This window comes from Bombina bombina, chromosome 7, assembly GCF_027579735.1.
Source record: "Bombina bombina isolate aBomBom1 chromosome 7, aBomBom1.pri, whole genome shotgun sequence".
In the NCBI taxonomy this organism is placed as follows: Eukaryota; Metazoa; Chordata; class Amphibia; order Anura; family Bombinatoridae; genus Bombina; species Bombina bombina.
The window spans coordinates 420,820,886-420,843,909 of record NC_069505.1 but is presented as its reverse complement, the minus strand read 5'-3'; the positions used below and the strand labels follow the sequence as shown (position 1 = coordinate 420,843,909).

The following is a 23,024-nucleotide window of genomic DNA, read 5'->3' as shown; positions in this document are numbered from 1 at the left end:
ATGATGATCTTTGTGGATAGGAATATGTAGATACGCATCCTTTAAATCCACGGTTGTCATAAATTGACCCTCCTGGATTGTAGGTAAAATTGTTCGAATGGTTTCCATTTTGAACGATGGAACTCTGAGAAATTTGTTTAGAATTTTTAAATCCAGAATTGGTCTGAAAGTTCCCTCTTTTTTGGGAACTACAAACAGATTTGAGTAAAACCCCTGACCTTGTTCCACAGTTGGAACTGGGTGTATCACTCCCATCTTTAACAGGTCTTCTACACAATGTAAGAATGCCTGTCTCTTTATTTGGTTTGAAGATAAGTGAGACATGTGGAACCTTCCCTTTGGGGGTAGTTCCTTGAATTCTAGAAGATAACCCTGAGAGACTATTTCTAGTGCCCAGGGATCCTGAACATCTCTTGCCCAAGCCTGAGCAAAGAGAGAGAGTCTGCCCCCTACTAGATCCGGTCCCGGATCGGGGGCTACCCCTTCATGCTGTTTTGGTAGCAGCAGCAGGCTTCTTGGCCTGTTTACCCTTGTTCCAGCCTTGTATTGGTTTCCAAGCTGGTTTAGTGTGGGAAGCTTTACCCTCTTGTCTAGAGGCTGCAGAGTTGGAAGCCGGAGTCTCCCTACTGAGCGACTTTTCCAGTTCCTCGAACCAGAACCACGCCGCTGTAGTGACAGGAATAATGCACGAAATAAGTTGAAGGAGGTAACCTTGCTGTACAAAAATCTTTTTAAGCAAACCCTCCAATTTTTAATCCATAGGATCTTTGAAAGCACAATTGTCCTCAATAGGAATGGTCGTGCGCTTGGCTAGTGTAGAAACCGCCCCCTCGACCTTAGGGACTGTTTGCCATAAGTCCTTCCTGGGGTCGACCATAGGGAACAATTTCTTAAATATAGGAGGAGGGACAAAAGGTATGCCTGGCTTCTCCCACTCCTTATTCACTATGTCCGCCAACCGTTTAGGTACCGGAAAAGCATCAGGGTGCACCGGGACCTCTAGGAACTTGTCCATCTTGCACAATTTTTCTGGGATGACCAGATTGTCACAATCATCCAGAGTAGATAGCACCTCCTTAAGTAATGCGCGGAGATGCTCTAATTTAAATTTAAATGTCACAACATCAGGTTCTGCCTGCTGAGAAATTCTTCCTGTATCAGAAATTTCCCCATCTGACAAACCCTCCCTCACTGCCACTTCAGATTGGTGTGAGGGTATGACAGAAAAATTATCATCAGCGCCCTCCTGCTCTACAGTGTTTAAAACAGAGCAATCGCGCTTTCTCTGAAATGCTGGCATTTTGGATAAAATATTAGCTATGGAGTTATCCATTACTGCCGTCAATTGTTGCATAGTAACAAGCATTGGCGCGCTAGAAGTACTAGGGGTCGCCTGCGCGGGCATAACTGGTATAGACACAGAAGGAGATGATGTAGAACTATGTCTACTTCCTTCATCTGAGGAATCATCCTGGGCAACCTTACTATTTGTGACAGTACTGTCCTTACTTTGTTTGGACGCTATGGCACAATTATCACACATATTTGAAGGGGGAACCACATTGGCTTCCATACATACAGAACATGATCTATCTGAAGGTACAGACATGTTAAACAGGCTTAAACTGGTTAATAAAGCACAAAAACCGTTTTAAAACAAAACCGTTACTGTCTCTTTAAATGTTAAACAGGGCACACTTTATTACTGAATATGTGAAAAACTATGAAGGAATTATCCAATCTTTACCAAATTTTCACCACAGTGTCTTAATGCATTCAAAGTATTGCACCCCAATCAAGCTGTTAACCCTTAAAATGTGGAAACCAGAGCCGTTTGCAATTTTAACCCCCCTACAGTCCCAGCCACAGCCTTTGTTGCGACTTCACCAATCCCAGAGGGGTATACGATACCTAGGAACGTTTTCAGTGGATACCAGACCTTCACACATGCAGCTGCATGTACTGTACTCAAAAGTAACTGTGCAATAATGGCGTGAAAATGAGGCTCTGCCTACTACAGTGAAAGGCCCTTCCTGACTGGGAAGGTGTCTTAACAAGTGCCTGGCGCTAAAAACGTTCCCCAATATTAAAAAAGTGTGAAAATCACTTCAAACTGCATATAATACTTAAATAAAGCAATCGATTTAGCCCCTAAAAGTGTCCACCAGTTTATAGCCCATAATAAGCCCTTTATTCTGTTTGAGTCTAAGAAAATGGCTTACCGATCCCCATGAGGGAAAAATGACAGCCTTCCAGCATTACACAGTCTTGTAAGAAAAATGGCTAGTCATACCTTGAGCAGAAAAGTCTGCAAACTGTTCCCCCCAACTGAAGTTCTCTGAGCTCAACAGTCCTGTGTGGGAACAGCAATTGATTTTAGTTACTGCTGCTAAAATCATACTCCTCTTTTAAACAGAACTCTTCATCTCTTTCTGTTTCAGAGTAAATAGTACATATCAGCACTATTTTAAAATAACAAACTCTTGATAGAAGAATAAAAAACTACAACTAAACACCACATACTCTTCACCATCTCCGTGGAGATGCTACTTGTTCAGAGCGGCAAAGAGAATGACTGGAGGGGCGGAGCCTGGGAGGGACTATATGGACAGCTTTTGCTGTGCTCTTTGCCATTTCCTGTTGGGGAAGAGAATATTCCCACAAGTTATGGATGACGCCGTGGACCGGACACACCAATGTTGGAGAAATCTTCATCTATGTCCTGCCTGAGAGTAAATAGTACAACACCGGTACCATTTAAAAATAATAAACACTTGATTGAAGATAAAATAAAACTAACAGTTTAACACCTCTTCTCTTTACTCTTCCTGCTTAGAGCCAGCAAAGAGAATGACTGGGGGGTGCTGTGGTGCTCTCTTTGCTACTTCCTGTCAGGAAGGACAATATCCCACAAGTTAGGATGAATCCGTGGACTCGGTACATCATGCAAAAAAAAAAATATCCCTTCTATTGATAACACAAGTAAATTGTAAATAAAGTGTGGTTTCATGTCCCTTTAACTAATAAAGCAGATTACATATGTCCGTGTCTCAGTAATCGTGACAGATTAATTCTATATTTGGTAGTGAAGCAAAATGGATGGAATTTATGAGCTGCAGTCATACAATGAAGTTACAAACAATCCAGTCGGACTTATATTTAGTGTTTGTTACCCCTAAGGTGACATCTTACAAGAGGATATATGGCTATATTGTGCGCCTTACTAATGACTTCATAGCCGTTAGACACACAAGCTCTTCTATGTATTAGCTACAGTTAAATAACCCATCTATCTCCTGCAGCGTGTTTCACGTCAGAGCCCCTATTCCTGTATTGTAATAGGACACTTGCAGCAGATGGGATAATAACATAACTGCACCGTTTGATTCCTCTGATGAAGCTCTACACATTGTGAGGGGCAGAGTGGTCTCATACCAGGTTTTTCTTAACAAACATTCAACACATTTTGCTTCATTCCCCTTTACGATACCGTATGATCAGGGCAGAGTTTATATGGAATGTGATGATAGATTATGTTACCGATAAGCTCTGTGTTTGCCAGGATCACCTAATGGAGCAGAACAAATGTCTGGGCCGGGTATTTATGTTTCCTATATGTTCCTCCTACCTTGGGAACAGCTCTAAGAGATGATCATGCTCTAGTGTAATAAACACCCTGAAACCATAGGTTGCCTAGACGGTGATATTAGAGCCCTCTGCTATCAGATATAAGGACACTTCTAAATAGTAAAATGTAGCCTCCTGAAAGAGCCTATTCTGCTGAGCGGGTATTGGTGGCGTAAACCGAGGCTGGCAAACTGGAAGGACAAATAGTACTGAGGGAATAAGACACTGAGGGCAACAGGAAAAGAGAAATATAAAAAAACATGATGACAATGCAAGACTGAAAAGCAGAGAATGACTAGTAGAGCATCCAGCAGTGACTGATACAGCTATAGACAGCCCTCTTGTGGTGTTAGAGAAAACAACACATCCAGCTACTGTGTATATGTATCACAGGCCTGTGACAACGCTCAGAGCCACTAGCCCAGTAGACAAGTTGAGGATGCATCTAATACTGAAGCGTTGAAGCCTGTAGGGTACAGTGCCCAGGACTGAGAGTGCCCCCTGGCAATGCCAGTTATCGCTGACATATTAAGCACAAGGAACTTACTAAACATCACACAAACACTAGCGCCTCTTTCTAAACCTCTAAAGGGCATCGCTAAGAAAGATGAAAACAGAACAATGAGTTCTATGGTTAGATGTGAAGTTATGATACTTATACAGAGATCAGATCACTGTGCTGATGACAAACCACTTGATTATTTGCTATTAGATATTTCAAGGGAAATCAACTAAAATTAATATATATTAGAAAACTTGTTTTTGCAGATACATTCCTAGCACACTCACCTGAACAACTCCAGGTCTCCGTAACTGTATTTCACCTTGTAATCCCCAATCCTGCGGGTACTCGGCTGCCCCCCAATCAGTCCAGCCTGTTTGACTTTTACTGTGTCCAACCCTGGAGAAGACAGACAAAATCAAAACAATCTAGCTCCTTCCCAATGTTGCTGTACTCGACCCATGAAGATTTAAATGGATAGAAAAGTAAATGTGCATTTCTATTTTAAATAGAGGCATTTCTATTCTCAAAAATACTTCTAGTAAAAGTTAGTGGCATACGCACACATGCTGTAAGGGACCGGTATTCAAACACAACACCTTTTTAGAGAGTCAGCCAAGGCTTATATGACCAAATTAAAGGGACAGTATACACCAATTTTCATATAACTGCGTGTAATAGACACTACTGATCTAAAAATCCTGTATAAAACCGTTTAAAAACTTACTTAGAAGCTCCAAGTTTAGCACTGTTGAAAAGGTAGCTGGAACACCCACTTTAAGTGGGAAATAACAAACACTCCCCCTCCCTCTTCCTTTGCTAAAGAAAAGACTCTTTACACAAACAGGAGCAAGCTGGAGTAGGTAGCCGACAGTATTCTCCTAAAACTTTGGGGCTTGGTCAAGAGAATGTCATTTAAAAATAAGCAAAACTATACATTTAAAAAAAAAAAAAAAAACTGTATGGGCAATATAAATAGATCATCTACAAAACATTTATGCATAGAAAAATCTAGTGTATAATGTCCCTTTAAGTATTGCAATACACACCTCTGCCAGCTCTCTGAGCATGAATGCTGGTGCACTGGCCCTCACAGCATATGTGCATATGCTGCTGAAAAACAGTAATAATGAAGTTTATTGCAAAAACGCTTATATGTAAAACTGAAAAGCACCCGTCTATATCCTTTAAAGAGATAAGAAACAAAAAAAAATTCCTTTCTGACAGAGCATTCAATTTTACTTTGTTCCCATAGTATTATTTGTTGAAGAGATACCTAGGTAGGAGTCTGGAGCACTATATGGCAGGAAATAGTGCTGCCATATAGTGCTCTTGCAAATGGATAATATTCCTTCAAAACTGCTGCTTTTAAATATTTATTAATGTATTAAAGCCTTTGGCTAAGCAATGAGACAGACCCCAACTGGCATCTACGGGGTTAAGAATTCTCCCTCTTACACATTCTCACAAATTATTTTACAATATTTGTGCAACTTATTAACCTACATTGATTCTATTTTATTATCAGATGAACATGAGCGCCATTTGTATTTTACATATGTATAATTAATAAAATAGCAGATATATATCCTGCATTTTGTTAGCAGCATTTACATGGTATCTACAGCCCTTGAAAAAAAACATTGAGAAGGTTTGTCTTATCTCCTCTGCTAAAGCCAATAACGACAGATCTTTCTGCAAACAAATTGCCAAGGACTGTAGAGACGCGTTTTGCAACTTTATTAGATCTGTTTTTACCTTTGAATAAATTCCTTTACTGGAGATTACTTTTGTTGTGAATAAAAAAGCAGCCAAAAACAACAAACTCTCATGAGTTCTTCCTATTTGGACACGTCAGCCCTGATGATCAGAGATTCGCCGGCATATAGAGAATTCTCCTGAAAAGTTTGGGGCTTTCTTGAGCTTCACATCCCAAAACCTCCGTAGCCAGATAATCAGCTTACAAGATAATGTTTGTTTTTCTAAACGTTTCAGAGGGACCTCACAGAACGAACAAGACTTCTCAGAGGGACCTCACAGAATGAACAAGACTTCTCAGAGGGACCTCACAGAATGAACAAGACTTCTCAGAGGGACCTCAAAGAAACTAACAAGACTTCTCAGCGGGACCAAACAGAACTAACAAGTCTTCTCAGAGGGACCTCACAGAACTAACAAGGATTCTCAGAGGGACCTCACAGAACTAACAAGACTTCTCAGAGCGACCTCACAGAACTAACAAGACTTCTCATAGGGACCTCACAGAACTAACGAGACTTCTCAGAGGGACCTCACAGAACTAACAAGACTTCTCAGAGGGACCTCACAGAACTAACGAGACTTCTCAGAGGGACCTCACAGAACTAACAAGACTTCTCAGAGGGACCTCACAGAACTAAAAAGACTTCTCAGAGGGACCTCACAGAACTAAAAAGACTTCTCAGAGGGACCTCACAGAACTAACAAGACTTCTCAGAGGGACTTCACAGAACTAACAAGACTTCTCAGAGGGACCTCACAGAACTAAAGAGACTTCTCAGAGGGACCTCACAGAACTAAAGAGACTTCTCAGAGGGACCTCACAGAACTAACAAGACTTCTCAGAGGGACCTCACAGAACTAACAAGACTTCTCAGAGGGACCTCACAGAACTAAAAATACTTCTCAGAGGGACCTCACAGAACTAACAAGACTTCTCAGAGGGACCTCACAGAACGAGACTTCTCAGAGGGACCTCAAAGAACTAACGAGACTTCTCAGAGGGACCTCACAGAACTAACGAGACTTCTCAGAGGGACCTCACAGAACTAACAAGACTTCTCAGAGGGACCTCACAGAACTAACAAGACTTCTCAGAGGGACCTCACAGAACTAACAAGACTTTTTAGATAATCTCGCCAGACCAGAGAGGTTTATGCTCAGGCCTTAGGTCAGCTCATTCTCACTGAGGTGCACTGGTGTTAGGAATATAGAGAAGTCACAAGGTAACTGCTTCCAGAGACAGATCACTAAGAATTTTGAGACGACTGTGCCCGTGGTTGGATAAAAACATATAAATGAGTTTCTGCACTCTGATAAACACACAGTAATGCACAAAATAGATTATGCATTTTTTTTAGCTGAAGACAACATTAAATATGAAACCCAAATTTTCATGATTCAGAGAGCGAGAGAGCAGTGATGTTAAATAACTTTCTAATTTACTTCTACAATTATTTTTTCTTCGTTCTCTTGGTATCTTTTGTTTAAAAGCAGGGAGGTAAGCTTAGGAGTGTGCACGTGTCTGGAGCACTATATGGCAGCAGTTTTGCAAGAATGTTATACATTTGAAAGAGCACTAGATGACAGGTATCTCTTCAGCACAGAATATCATGGGAACCAAGCAAATCTGATACTAGAAGTAAATTGGAAACTTATTTAAAACGGTTTGCTCTGTCTGAATCCCAATAGAATTGTTTGCGTATCACGTCCCTTTAATGCTGGCTAGAAATGGACACTAATAAAAGCTGTGGTTTTACAGGAAACCTGATGAACTGGATAATATACAGCGCACAATGCTACAGGAACATATTATTAAGTGTAAACAAGATAATCACCGACATCTGAACTGCTCTTTTGTTGTGCTTTGGCAATGGTTCAAATTCTAGATTATACATTTAACCGGAAACAAAATGGTCTCTGTCACTCCTTAAAGGGACATAAAACTCCATTTTTTTCTTTAATGATTCCAATAGAGCATGCAATTTTAAACAACTTTCCAATTTGTATCTATTACCTACTGTGTTTTGTTCTCTGGGAATCCTTTGTTAAAAAGGATACCTAGGTAGGCTCAGAAGCTGCTGACTGGTGGCAGCAAATATATGCCACGTTTTTATGGTCTCACTCAATGGATTAGCTAGCTCCCAGAAGTGCATTGCTGCTTCTCCAATAAAGGATACCAAGAGAATGAAGCAAATTAGATAAATTAGAAAGTGGAGTAAAATTGTCTGTTCTATCTGAACCATGAAAGAAAATGTTGTTGACAACTTGTACGTAATGTATGAAGATGTGTGTATAAACAAGTATTTAGGTTGGGCTTCTGCCAAAACACCAATTGTTATATGTTTCTACATCAATTACACACTATAAATAAGTTATTTACTCAGTCAACATCATCACAAAAGCTCTCTCTAGCGAAGTAAACGCAGCATTCGAGTATCACATAACGTAGGAAACCGGCTTCATTAGCAAAGAAACAACCGTCCTGCGGCAAGTGGTAGGTTTCATGTTTAATATGCTGCAGAAATCACAAATCATACCCATAAGATATCACTAAATTAAGTAACACGTCATTTGAAGCACTATTTTTATTTCCAAGAAGGCATTTGAAGTTCCTTTTGCTGTTCTCTGCCAAATCTTGTAAAAAAAAAAAAAATTTAAACTAGTTCCTCTGTTAAAAATAAATAAATAATACTAATTTAAAGAAAAAAGGTTGATAAATATATTCCAGAGTCCTATAAAAACTGGGAAAGCTTTGTGGTTTGATGATATGACTAGGGGTTACAATCAATAACAGGGTTAGTGAAACGCTGAGAAAAAAATATCACCACAACTCAAAAGATGTGTTATTCATAAAGGTTTGTAGCAACCCTGTGAACAACCTCAAGCTGTGAGCTTGATTACAATCAACAGAGCTGCATTTTCTCTCGTAATCGCTAATTTCTAGGCGCACAGAATGAGTTCCTCTGGGAAGGACACCGGCATCCTAACAATGCCTTTAAAACATTACAACACAAACTAATAAAAAAAATTAAAAAAGAATACAATAGATTTTTAAAATTCCACATTCTGGGCCAAAATGTAGGTAAAAACATGGCAACCTCGCTTTTAAAGGAACCGTAATCAACCCCCCAGACACCTTTTACTCTATACAGAGAGACGGTTTTTATAACAAATCAGATAAGTGAATATTACAATTACTGACATTTACTTAAACCAATTTTCAAGCTGTTTCCTGATTCTTGTAAGTAATTATTGTTCTTCTAAGTTGCTAGCGGTTTGGGTTTCATGTGCGATAAATGAATTAGGCACCTCATTCAGCTGGAAATGATCTCGTCTTTAAAGAGAGGCATTCTCACAAGGGTCGCCATCGCCTCTCTCTAATCATTTTGAGGACGTAATAAAGAAACATCCTGATCGCCAGTTAATCCAGCCCTACAATCCAGAATTCAGCTACATCTGTCTGACATATTATTGTCCCACATTGTGGGTATCGTATCTACCAGAGGTGACTTACCTAGCTATGAGAGCCGATATCATTGTATCTACCAGAGGTGACTTACCCATGTGTGAGAGCCTGTATCATTGTATCTACCAGAGGCGACGTACCCATGTGTGAGAGCCAGTATCATTATATCTACCAGAGGTGACTTACCTAGCTATGAGAGCCGGTATCATTGTATCTACCAGAGGTGACTTACCCAGCTATGAGAGCCGGTATCATTGTATCTACCAGAGGTGACTTACCCAGCTATGAGAGCCGGTATCATTGTATCTACCAGAGGCGACTTACCCATCTGTGAGAGCCGGTATCATTGTATCTACCAGAGGTGACTTACCCATGTGTGAGAGCCAGTATCATATCTACCAGAGGTGACGTACCCAGCTATGAGAGCCGGTATCATTGTATCTATCAGAGGTGACTTAACCACGTGTGAGAGCCGGTATCATTGTATCTACCAGAGGCGACTTACCCATCTGTGAGAGCCGGTATCATTGTATCTACCAGAGGTGACTTACCCATGTGTGAGAGCCGATATAATTGTATCTACCAGAGGCGACTTACCCAGCTGTTAGAGCCGGTATCTTTGTATCTACCAGAGGCAACTTACCCATGTGTGAGAGCCGGTATCATTGTATCTACCAGAGGCGACTTACCCATGTGTGAGAGCCGGTATCATTGTATCTACCAGAGGCGACTTATCCATGTGTGAGAGCCGGTATCATTGTATCTACCAGAGGTGACTTACCCATGTGTGAGAGCCGGTATCATTGTATCTACCAGAGGTGACTTACCCATGTGTGAGAGCTGGTATCATTGTATCTACCAGAGGCGACTTACCCATCTGTGAGAGCCGGTATCATTGTATCTACCAGAGGTGACTTACCCATGTGTGAGAGCCGGTATCATTGTATCTACCAGAGGCGACTTACCCAGCTGTTAGAGCCGGTATCATTGTATCTACCAGAGGCAACTTACCCAGCTGTGAGAACCGGTATCATTGTATCTACCAGAGGCGACTTACCCAGCTGTTAGAGCCTGTATCATTGTATCTACCAGAGGCAACTTACCTAGCTGTGAGAACCGGTATCATTGTATCTACCGGAGGCGACTTACCCATGTGTGAGAGCCGGTATCATTGTATTTACCAGAGGCAACTTACCCATGTGTGAGAGCCGGTATCGTATTTACCAGAGGCAACTTACCCATGTGTGAGAGCCGGTATCATTATATTTACCAGAGGCAACTTACCCATGTGTGAGAGCCGGTATCATATCTACCAGAGGCGACTTACCCATGTGTAAGTGCCGGTATCGTTGTATCTACCAGAGGCGACTTACCCATGTGTGAGAGCCGGTATCATATCTACCAGAGGCGACTTACCCAGCTGTGAGAGCCGGTATCATTGTATCTACCAGAGGCAACTTACCCATGTGTGAATGCCAGTATCATTGTATCTACCAGAGGTGACATAACCATGTGTGAGAGCCGGTATCATTGTATCTACCAGAGGCGACGTACCCATGTATGAGAGCCGGTATCATTGTACCTACCAGAGGCGACTTACCCAGCTGTGAGAGCCGGTATCATTGTATCTACCAGAGGCGACTTACCCAGCTGTGAGAGCCGGTATCATTGTATCTACCAGAGGCGACTTACCCATGTGTGAGAGCCGGTATCATTGTATCTACCAAAGACGACTTACCCAGCTGTGAGAACCGGTATCATTGTATCTACCAGAGGCGATTTACCCATGTGTGAAAGCCGCTATCATTGTATTTACCAGAGGCAACTTACCCAGCTGTGAGAGCCGATATCCATTGTATCTACCAGAGGCGACTTACCCATGTGTGAGAGCCGGTATCATTGTATCTACCAGAGGCGACGTACCCATGTGTGAGAGCCGGTATCATTGTATCTACCAAAGACGACTTACCCAGCTGTGAGAACCGGTATCATTGTATCTACCAGAGGCGATTTACCCATGTGTGAAAGCCGCTATCATTGTATTTACCAGAGGCAACTTACCCAGCTGTGAGAGCCAGTATCATTGTATCTACCAGAGGCAACTTACCCAGCTGTGAGAGCCGGTATCATTGTATCTACCAGAGGCAACTTACCCAGCTTTGAGAGCCGGTATCATTGTTTCTACCAGAGGCGACTTACCCAGCTGTGAGAGCCGCTATCATTGTTTCTACCAGAGGCGACTTACCCATGTGTGAGAGCCGCTATCATTGTTTCTACCAGAGGAGACTTACCCATGTGTGAGAGCCGCTATCATTGTTTCTACCAGAGGCGACTTACCCAGCTGTGAGAGCCGGTATCATTGTATCTACCAGAGGTGACTTACCCATGTGTGAGAGCTGGTATCATTGTATCTACCAGAGGCGACTTACCCATCTGTGAGAGCCGGTATCATTGTATCTACCAGAGGTGACTTACCCATGTGTGAGAGCCGGTATCATTGTATCTACCAGAGGCGACTTACCCAGCTGTTAGAGCCGGTATCATTGTATCTACCAGAGGCAACTTACCCAGCTGTGAGAACCGGTATCATTGTATCTACCAGAGGCGACTTACCCAGCTGTTAGAGCCTGTATCATTGTATCTACCAGAGGCAACTTACCTAGCTGTGAGAACCGGTATCATTGTATCTACCGGAGGCGACTTACCCATGTGTGAGAGCCGGTATCATTGTATTTACCAGAGGCAACTTACCCATGTGTGAGAGCCGGTATCGTATTTACCAGAGGCAACTTACCCATGTGTGACAGCCGGTATCATTATATTTACCAGAGGCAACTTACCCATGTGTGAGAGCCGGTATCATATCTACCAGAGGCGACTTACCCATGTGTAAGTGCCGGTATCGTTGTATCTACCAGAGGCGACTTACCCATGTGTGAGAGCCGGTATCATATCTACCAGAGGCGACTTACCCAGCTGTGAGAGCCGGTATCATTGTATCTACCAGAGGCAACTTACCCATGTGTGAATGCCAGTATCATTGTATCTACCAGAGGTGACATAACCATGTGTGAGAGCCGGTATCATTGTATCTACCAGAGGCGACGTACCCATGTATGAGAGCCGGTATCATTGTACCTACCAGAGGCGACTTACCCAGCTGTGAGAGCCGGTATCATTGTATCTACCAGAGGCGACTTACCCAGCTGTGAGAGCCGGTATCATTGTATCTACCAGAGGCGACGTACCCATGTGTGAGAGCCGGTATCATTGTATCTACCAAAGACGACTTACCCAGCTGTGAGAACCGGTATCATTGTATCTACCAGAGGCGATTTACCCATGTGTGAAAGCCGCTATCATTGTATTTACCAGAGGCAACTTACCCAGCTGTGAGAGCCGATATCCATTGTATCTACCAGAGGCGACTTACCCATGTGTGAGAGCCGGTATCATTGTATCTACCAGAGGCGACGTACCCATGTGTGAGAGCCGGTATCATTGTATCTACCAAAGACGACTTACCCAGCTGTGAGAACCGGTATCATTGTATCTACCAGAGGCGATTTACCCATGTGTGAAAGCCGCTATCATTGTATTTACCAGAGGCAACTTACCCAGCTGTGAGAGCCAGTATCATTGTATCTACCAGAGGCAACTTACCCAGCTGTGAGAGCCGGTATCATTGTATCTACCAGAGGCAACTTACCCAGCTTTTTAGAGCCGGTATCATTGTTTCTACCAGAGGCGACTTACCCAGCTGTGAGAGCCGCTATCATTGTTTCTACCAGAGGCGACTTACCCATGTGTGAGAGCCGCTATCATTGTTTCTACCAGAGGAGACTTACCCATGTGTGAGAGCCGCTATCATTGTTTCTACCAGAGGCGACTTACCCAGCTGTGAGAGCCGGTATCATTGTTTCTACCAGATGCGACTTACCCATGTGTGAGAGCCGCTATCATTGTTTCTACCAGAGGCGACTTACCCAGCTGTGAGAGCCGCTATCATTGTTTCTACCAGAGGCGACTTACCCATGTGTGAGAGCCGCTATCATTGTTTCTACCAGAGGTGACGTACCCAGCTATGAGAGCCGGTATCATTGTTTCTACCAGAGGCGACTTACCCATGTGTGAGAGCCGGTATCATTGTATCTACCAGAGGCGACTTACCTATGTGTGAGAGCCGGTATCATTGTATCTACCAGAGGCGACTTACCCATGTGTGAGAGCCGCTATCATTGTTTCTACCAGAGGCGACTTACCCATGTGTGAGAGCCGGTATCATTGTATCTACCAGAGGCGACTTACCCATGTGTGAGAGCCGGTATCATTGTATCTACCAGAGGCGACTTACCCATGTGTGAGAGCCGGTATCACTATCTACCAGAGGTGACTTACCCAGCTGTGAGAACCGGTATCATTGTATCTACCAGAGGCGACTTAACCAGCTGTGAGAGCCGGTATCATTGTATCTACCAGAGGCGACTTACCCAAGTGTGAGAGCCGGTATCATTGTATCTACCAGAGGCGACATAACCATGTGTGAGAGACCAATACCATGTGTGAATACAGCACCACTGAATGTGAACGGTGGTGAGGAAAAACTGCAACTCCTCTCAATCACTTTGTAATTCATATAATCCACCAGCACTTATGGGTATAAAACATTCATCTTTTATTGAAGGATCAAGTTTAAAATAAGCAACGTTTCGTGACCTTGTGTCACTTAATCATGCTCTCTGTTACATACTAACAAATTGTTCCTTTTAAACATTTGATTTCTCGCGCCAAATTGTTACCAACAATATGCTTCTGGCGCCATCTGCTGTTCTGTTTTCACATTGCATCTCAAAACATTTTTTTGAAAGGATACATATGTAACAATATTAAAAACAAATATCACTGTATGAGCATCTTAAGCAGCTACAAATAATTTGTTATAGGTCTATGGGGCTTTTTCAAGTGTAATCACATATTATTAATTTGAGATAAATATTACTGACATTGCACTAATATGGTGAAGAATTGCAAAGAAAGGTTTACAAAAAACATGATAGATCAAAATCTCTATTTAACCCTTTTGGTGCCATGGATTCCATTTTATAAATCCACCACATTTCCCTTTGTTTGAGCAACTGCTCACGATCTGATCCAATCCTAGGTGCCTGTACCTGTTCTATCACTTGCCAGCGTAATTGGCTAATCCCATGCCCCTTCTCTATAAAATGTTTTGCTAGGGGGGCCTCAACATTTTTTCTCCTGATGTTACTGCGATGTTGTGTAAGGCGATCCCTAATCTTTTGGGTAGTTTCCCCCAAATAGATAAGGGAACACAGACATTTAATGAGGTAAATAACATGTGTACTATCACATGTATAAAAGCCTTCAATTGTGAATTTCTTCGCACTTTGTGGGTGAAAAAAATGTGGACCCTTAATGATGAAACTACAAGACATGCACCCCAAACAGGGGTAGCTCCCTTTCTTTTTGCTGCCTATATATGTTTGTCTGCATTCTCTACTAGGGCCAACATCTGACCTTACCAAATGGTCCCCTATATTCTTCACCCGGCTATAGGCCATCAGTGGTGGATCTTGTAATTGTGGTATACCTGGGTTGCAATTTTTTAGAATGTGCCAATTTTTTCTAATAATCTTGCTCACCTTGTTACTGTATGGGCTGTGTTGGGACACAAATACTATCATATCCTTTGTATCTTTGTTGTCTTTTTTAGGTTTAAGATGTCTTACCTCTTCTAGCTTACTGTCAATGAGTTTGGACGGATACCCTCTAGTTAGAAACTTGTGCTTCATCTGTTCTAGTCTAACTGTTCTCTCCTTCTCATCGCTCACTATTCTCTGCACCCGGAGCAGCTGACTCTTAGGCAAGGAATCCACAAGTCTCCTGAGATGAAAGCTGTCATATTTTAACAGAGTATTCTTATCTGTCTCTTTTACATATAGATCAAATTTCAATCCATCAACAGATTTACTTATCTTTGTATCCAGGAAGGTGACGGATTCCTCGCTATGAGTGATAGTAAAATACAGACCTCTTACCTCCACATTGAGCTCTCTGACAAACCTCTCTAGGGTTCCAACGTCGCCCCACCACACGCCAAATATGTCATCTATGTACCTCCACCAAACTGCTCCATATTTCTTATAGAGGTGATTTTCATAGACTCTTCTCTCGTCGAATTCGTTCATAAACAAATTGGCGTATGATGGGGCGACGTTGGAGCCCATTGCCGTGCCCTTGACCTGGATAAACCAATCATCCTGAAAGAGGAAATAGTTCCAATATAAGACTAGGCATAACAATCTCTCCACAAATTCACATTGACCAGCCGTGTATCTACCGCTCACCACGAGTGTCTTTCTAATAATGGATATTCCAGTTTCATGGTTAATGGATGTATATAAGCTCCTGACATCCATGGTGAACAGTAGATACCGGCTGGTCGGTAATTCCAACAATTTTACTTTCTCAAGAAAGTGACCTGTGTCCTTCACAAAACTAGTCATTTTAGTAACCTCAGGTTGAAGTAATCTGTCTAGAAATTTTGATATATTCGTGAAGATAGACTCCACACTGGAGACTATGGGCCTCCCCGGTGGTCTCTTTAAATCCTTGTGAACTTTTGGCACCGTGTAGAATACCGGTGTCCTTGGTTTGTCCACATACAAATATTCTGCTAATCTTTTATCTATGATTTCGGCCTTCACAGCCTGATCTAAGATGTATCTTATCTCTTTTTGTATTTTATATACTGGATTAGTAGATATTTGATTGTATGTGTCAGGGTCCCCCAATTGTGTTCTAATCTCTTGTATGTAGTATGCCTTATCCATTACTACTGTGGCTCCACCTTTGTCCGCCCCCTTCAGTATTACATTTTTGTTAGATTTTAATGTTTTTAATGCTAGTTTATCATTCTTAGAGAAATTATCCGTTGTTACTTTTTTTATCCCAGCATTAGCTTTGTTCTTAGTTGCAATCTGCAATTGTTTTATGTCATTCTCCACTAAGTTAATAAATGTGTTCACACTATGATTCAGAGTATTAGGACAGAAAGAACTTTTCTTCTTGAGACCGTAATCCTGCAAAGTTAACATAGTTTTTATTTCTTCCACCATTTGCACCCTTATTACTGACTATTGAATGACTCGTGGACTCTCCATACCACACTTTTAGCTTAATATTTCTGAAAAGTCTGTATAGATCTTTTGATAACTCAAAATAGTCAATGTCTCTAAACGGACAATATGAGAGTCCTTTATCAAGTACATTCAATTCCTGTGTAGTTAAATCTTGACTAGAGATATTTACCACCGTCATCTGCTTGTCTGTTACTTCATCTGTGCGGCTTTTCTCTGGGACTTCCTCACTTTCTCCGCCTGAAGATGTTTTTTCTTTTTGTCTCCCTGTGCGATGTTTGCGGCCTCCCCGGCGATATCGCTCTCGCCGCCGCTCTGCTCTAAAGGGGACCCGTATGCACCTTCTGATGATGTATCGGATCGGTCTTACACGCTCCTGCTGCGCGTCTGTTGTTGTCTCCTCTGATTGGCCCTCTCCCGGCCTCTGTATCTGTTGACGTTCCGGTTACCATGGGGACCTCCACGCCATTTGTATACTCTCCCCGTCTTATAATCATCTTCGTCGCGCTGGAACTTTGTGCGCTTGACTTCCTTAATGATCTTCTGTTCAGCTTGGATCTTTTCTTCCACCTTCTTGTCAAAGCTCTCAACCTCCTCCTGGGTAAGTGCTGCTACCTATGCATATAGTGAAATTGATGCGGCACGAATAACAAGAGGGTCTAGGGACTTTCTAAGATCAGCCCCATCTGAGGTGGTGGGTAAAGAATATGAGGCGTTAAAAATGAAACTAATGAAATGGGACCTCCATGCTACTACCCTGGCGGAGTATTATAGGGTAAGGAGGATCCCCCGAGGCCTGAGAATGCACACCTGCCCAACTTTACTGAAAGAGAATAAGAGTTACTGTGACCGGTTTGAGGCTATACTAAACAAGTGTTCTCTAGACCTTATGGTATGCACAGTAGAGGCCCTTCTAAATGAGATCGAATTACAGACGGAGGTGTCTAAGACCCAGAGAGCAGAGCTGGTAGCAGCACTTACCCAGGAGGAGGTTGAGAGCTTTGACAAGAAGGTGGAAGAAAAGATCCAAGCCGAACAGAAGATCATTAAGGAAGTCAAGCGCACAAAGTTCCAGCGCGACTAAGATGATTATAAGACGGGAAGAGTATACAAATGGCGTGGAGGTCCCCATGGTAACCGGAACGTCAACAGATACAGAGGCCGGGAGAGGGCCAATCAGAGGAGACAACAACAGACGCGCAGCAGGAGCGGGTCAGACCGATCCGATACGTCATCAGAAGGTGCATACGGGTCCCCTTTAGAGCAGAGCGGCGGCTAGAGCGATATCGCCGGGGAGGCCGCAAACATTGCACAGGGAGACAAAAAGAAAAAACATCTTCAGGCGGAGAAAGTGAGGAAGTCCCAGAGAAAAGCCGCACAGATGAAGTAACAGACAAGCAGATGACGGTGGTAAATATCTCTAGTCAAGATTTAACTACACAGGAATTGAATGTACTTGATAAAGGACTCTCATATTGTCCGTTTAGAGACATTGACTATTTTGAGTTATCAAAAGATCTATACAGACTTTTCAGAAATATTAAGCTAAAAGTGTGGTATGGAGAGTCCACGAGTCATTCAATAGTCAGTAATAAGGGTGCAAATGGTGGAAGAAATAAAAACTATGTTAACTTTGCAGGATTATGGTCTCAAGAAGAAAAGTTCTTTCTGTCCTAATACTCTGAATCATAGTGTGAACACATTTATTAACTTAGTGGAGAATGACATAAAACAATTGCAGATTGCAACTAAGAACAAAGCTAATGCTGGGATAAAAAAAGTAACAACGGATAATTTCTCTAAGAATGATAAACTAGCATTAAAAACATTAAAATCTAACAAAAATGTAATACTGAAGGGGGCGGACAAAGGTGGAGCCACAGTAGTAATGGATAAGGCATACTACATACAAGAGATTAGAACACAATTGGGGGACCCTGACACATACAATCAAATATCTACTAATCCAGTATATAAAATACAAAAAGAGATAAGATACATCTTAGATCAGGCTGTGAAGGCCGAAATCATAGATAAAAGATTAGCAGAATATTTGTATGTGGACAAACCAAGGACACCGGTATTCTACACGGTGCCAAAAGTTCACAAGGATTTAAAGAGACCACCGGGGAGGCCCATAGTCTCCAGTGTGGAGTCTATCTTCACGAATATATCAAAATTTCTAGACAGATTACTTCAACCTGAGGTTACTAAAATGACTAGTTTTGTGAAGGACACAGGTCACTTTCTTGAGAAAGTAAAATTGTTGGAATTACCGACCAGCCGGTATCTACTGTTCACCATGGATGTCAGGAGCTTATATACATCCATTAACCATGAAACTGGAATATCCATTATTAGAAAGACACTCGTGGTGAGCGGTAGATACACGGCTGGTCAATGTGAATTTGTGGAGAGATTGTTGTGCCTAGTCTTATATTGGAACTATTTCCTCTTTCAGGATGATTGGTTTATCCAGGTCAAGGGCACGGCAATGGGCTCCAACGTCGCCCCATCATACGCCAATTTGTTTATGAACGAATTCGAAGAGAGAAGAGTCTATGAAAATCACCTCTATAAGAAATATGGAGCAGTTTGGTGGAGGTACATAGACAACATATTTGGCGTGTGGTGGAGCGACGTTGGAACCCTAGAGAGGTTTGTCAGAGAGCTCAATGTGGAGGTAAGAGGTCTGTATTTTACTATCACTCATAGCGAGGAATCCGTCACCTTCCTGGATACAAAGATAAGTAAATCTGTTGATGGATTGAAATTTGATCTATATGTAAAAGAGACAGATAAGAATACTCTGTTAAAATATGACAGCTTTCATCTCAGGAGACTTGTGGATTCCTTGCCTAAGAGTCAGCTGCTCCGGGTGCAGAGAATAGTGAGCGATGAGAAGGAGAGAACAGTTAGACTAGAACAGATGAAGCACAAGTTTCTAACTAGAGGGTATCCGTCCAAACTCATTGACAGTAAGCTAGAAGAGGTAAGACATCTTAAACCTAAAAAAGACAACAAAGATACAAAGGATAGGATAGTATTTGTGTCCCAACACAACCCATACAGTAACAAGGTGAGCAAGATTATTAGAAAAAATTGGCACATTCTAAAAAATTGCAACCCAGGTATACCACAATTACAAGATCCACCACTGATGGCCTATAGCCGGGTGAAGAATATAGGGGACCATTTGGTAAGGTCAGATGTTGGCCCTAGTAGAGAATGCAGACAAACATATATAGGCAGCAAAAAGAAAGGGAGCTACCCCTGTTTGGGGTGCATGTCTTGTAGTTCCATCATTAAGGGTCCACATTTTTTTCACCCACAAAGTGGGAAGAAATTCACAATTGAAGGCTTTTATACATGTGATAGTACACATGTTATTTACCTCATTAAATGTCTGTGTTCCCTTATCTATTTGGGGGAAACTACCCAAAAGATTAGGGATCGCCTTACACAACATCGCAGTAACATCAGGAGAAAAAATGTTGAGGCCCCCCTAGCAAAACATTTTATAGAGAAGGGGCATGGGATTAGCCAATTACGCTGGCAAGTGATAGAACAGGTACAGGCACCTAGGAATGGATCAGATCGTGAGCAGTTGCTCAAACAAAGGGAAATGTGGTGGATTTATAAAATGGAATCCATGGCACCAAAAGGGTTAAATAGAGATTTTGATCTATCATGTTTTTTGTAAACCTTTCTTTGCAATTCTTCACCATATTAGTGCAATATTTATCTCAAATTAATAATATGTGATTACACTTGAAAAAGCCCCATAGACCTATAACAAATTATTTGTAGCTGCTAAAAATGCTCATACAGTGATATTTGTTTTTAATATTGTTACATATGTATCCTTTCAAAAAAATGTTTTGAGATGCAATGTGAAAACAGAACAGCAGATGGCGCCAGAAGCATATTGTTGGTAACAATTTGGCGCGAGAAATCAAATGTTTAAAAGGAACTATTTGTTAGTATGTAACAGAGAGCATGATTAAGTGACACAAGGTCACAAAACGTTGCTTATTTTAAACTTGATCATTCAATAAAAGATGAATGTTTTATACCCATAAGTGCTGGTGGATTATATGAATTACATGTGTGAGAGACGGTATCATTGTATCTACCAGAGGCGATTTAACCATATGTGAGAGCCGGTATCATTGTATCTACCAGAGGCAACTTACCCAGCTGTGAGAGCCGGTATCATTGTATCTACCAGAGGCAACTTACCCAGCTGTGAGAGCCGGTATCATTGTATCTACCAGAGGCAACTTACCCAGCTGTAAGAGCCGGTATCATTGTATCTACCAGAGGCGACTTACCCATGTGTGAGAGCCGCTATCATTGTTTCTACCAGAGGCGACTTACCCATGTGTGAGAGCGCTATCATTGTTTCTACCAGAGGCGACTTACCCAGCTGTGAGAGCCGGTATCATTGTATCTACCAGAGGTGACTTACCCATGTGTGAGAGCCGGTATCATTGTATCTACCAGAGGCAACTTACCGAGCTGTGAGAGCCGGTATCATTGTATCTACCATAGGCAACTTACCCAGCTGTGAGAGCCGGTATCATTGTTTCTACCAGAGGCGACTTACCCATGTGTGAGAGCCGCTATCATTGTTTCTACCAGAGGCGACTTACCCAGCTTTGAGAGCCGGTATCACTATCTACCAGAGGTGACTTACCCAGCTATGAGAGCCGGTATCACTATCTACCAGAGGTGACTTACCCAGCTATGAGAGCCGGTATCATTGTATCTACCAGAGGCGACTTACCCATGTGTTAGAGCCGATATCGTATCTACCGGAAGCAACCTAATCATGTGTGAGAGCTGGTATCATTGTATCTACCAGAGGCGACTTAACCATGTGTGAGAGCCGGTATTATTGTATCTACCAGAGGCAACTTACCCAGCTGTGAGAGCCGGTAACATTGTATTTACCAGAGACGACTTAACCATGTGTGAGAGCCGGTATCATTGTATCTTCCAGAGGCGACTTAACCATGTGTGAGAGCCGGTAACATTTTATCTACCAGAGACGACTTAACCATGTGTGAGAGCCGGTAACATTTTATCTACCAGAGACGACTTAACCATGTGTGAGAGCCGGTATCATTGTATCTACCAAAGGTGACTTACCCAGCTGTGAGGGCCAGAATCATTGTATCTACTAAAGGCGACTTACCCATGTGTGAGAGCTGGTAACATTGTATTTACCAGAGACGACTTACCCAGCTGTGAGAGCCGGAACAGCTCATCCTCATTTTCCGTTGTATGATCTGCGTTTAGTTGTGTGACCTGCAGCCCATCCACCGTAGATTTACACAGCAAAGCTCTGTTAGTGCCTGAAATTAAAAAATAAATAGATAAATAAATAAAATCATAAACTCTATACTAATTTTCTGGTGTCACTGTGGATAATTGACAAGCTATGTGGCCATTTACTGTTGACTCCTTATTCAAAATGCTTTGTATTTAAAGAATGGAAAGAAACAGCAATTACATTAATGTCCAACAGACCTGATATTGTGAGCAATGTTCACAGGCTGCTTTAACAGCAGAGGAGGAAATCAAGCACCGTTTTGATTTCCTGCATTATAAATTCATCCTTAAATCCTACAACTCTGTGCTCAGCCGGGCCAAACAACTCCCTTGTGTCATCTCATGCATCAAACCCCAGAAGGCTGTTCTCAACCTTTAAGTCCCTTCTACGTCCGCATGCGCCTCTGTCCACTATTAAACTCATTGCTCAGATTATTTGCTCATCACTTCAAAAATAAAATTGACACCATTAGAAAAGAAATCTGCACCTCACACCCCTCAAACCGAGCCCTCCTACCCATCCCTTCTATTAACAAAACTCTATGCTACTTCCCTCCTGTAACAGAGGAAGAAGTCTCTGCACTCCTATCCTTGGCTCATCTCACAACCTGCCCACTTGACCCTATTCCTTCACGACTTCTTCCCTCTCTCTCTCTGCTTCACTAACCCCTACCCTAACGCATCTCTTTAACCAATCTCTCACCGCTGGCACATTTCCTGACACATTCAAGCATGCGTCAATCACACCAATCCTAAAAAAGCCCTCCACCCCTTCTATCGACCGGTCTCCTTACTTCCCTTTGCCTCCAAATTATTGGAACGATTAGCTTATAATCGCCTAACTCAATTTCTCACAACTTACTCCTTACGTGATCCACTACAATCTGGTTTCCGCCCTAAACACTCAACAGAAACTGCTCTTGCTAAAGTAACACATTATCTGTTATCAGCTAAAGCAAAAGGCCACTACTCCTTACTAATTTTCTGGATCAATCTACTTCTTTTGACACAGTTGACCATCCTCTCCTCTTAAAAATTAATTAATTTGGCATCTGAGACACAGCCCTCTCCTGGTTTGCTTCACATCTCTCAAACCGCTCGTTTTCAGTTTCCTTTAACAAAATATCTTGTGATCCTTTGCCTCTCTCAGTAGGATCCTCCCTTGGACAAC

At 42.2% G+C, this 23,024-nt stretch overlaps 1 protein-coding gene across 1 annotated transcript in view; it reads right to left on the bottom strand.

Moving 5' to 3' along the window:
- The window catches only part of TAB1 (TGF-beta activated kinase 1 (MAP3K7) binding protein 1), a 105,798-nt gene that overhangs the window by 33,791 nt on the left and 48,983 nt on the right, over positions 1-23,024 (bottom strand). Inside the window, exons 6-7 of the mRNA XM_053721277.1 lie at positions 21,763-21,876; positions 4,417-4,528 (exon numbers count right to left, since the gene is read on the bottom strand). Of these exons, the coding sequence (XP_053577252.1) occupies positions 4,417-4,528; positions 21,763-21,876 (226 nt within the window). The remainder of the gene's footprint in view (positions 1-4,416; positions 4,529-21,762; positions 21,877-23,024) is intronic.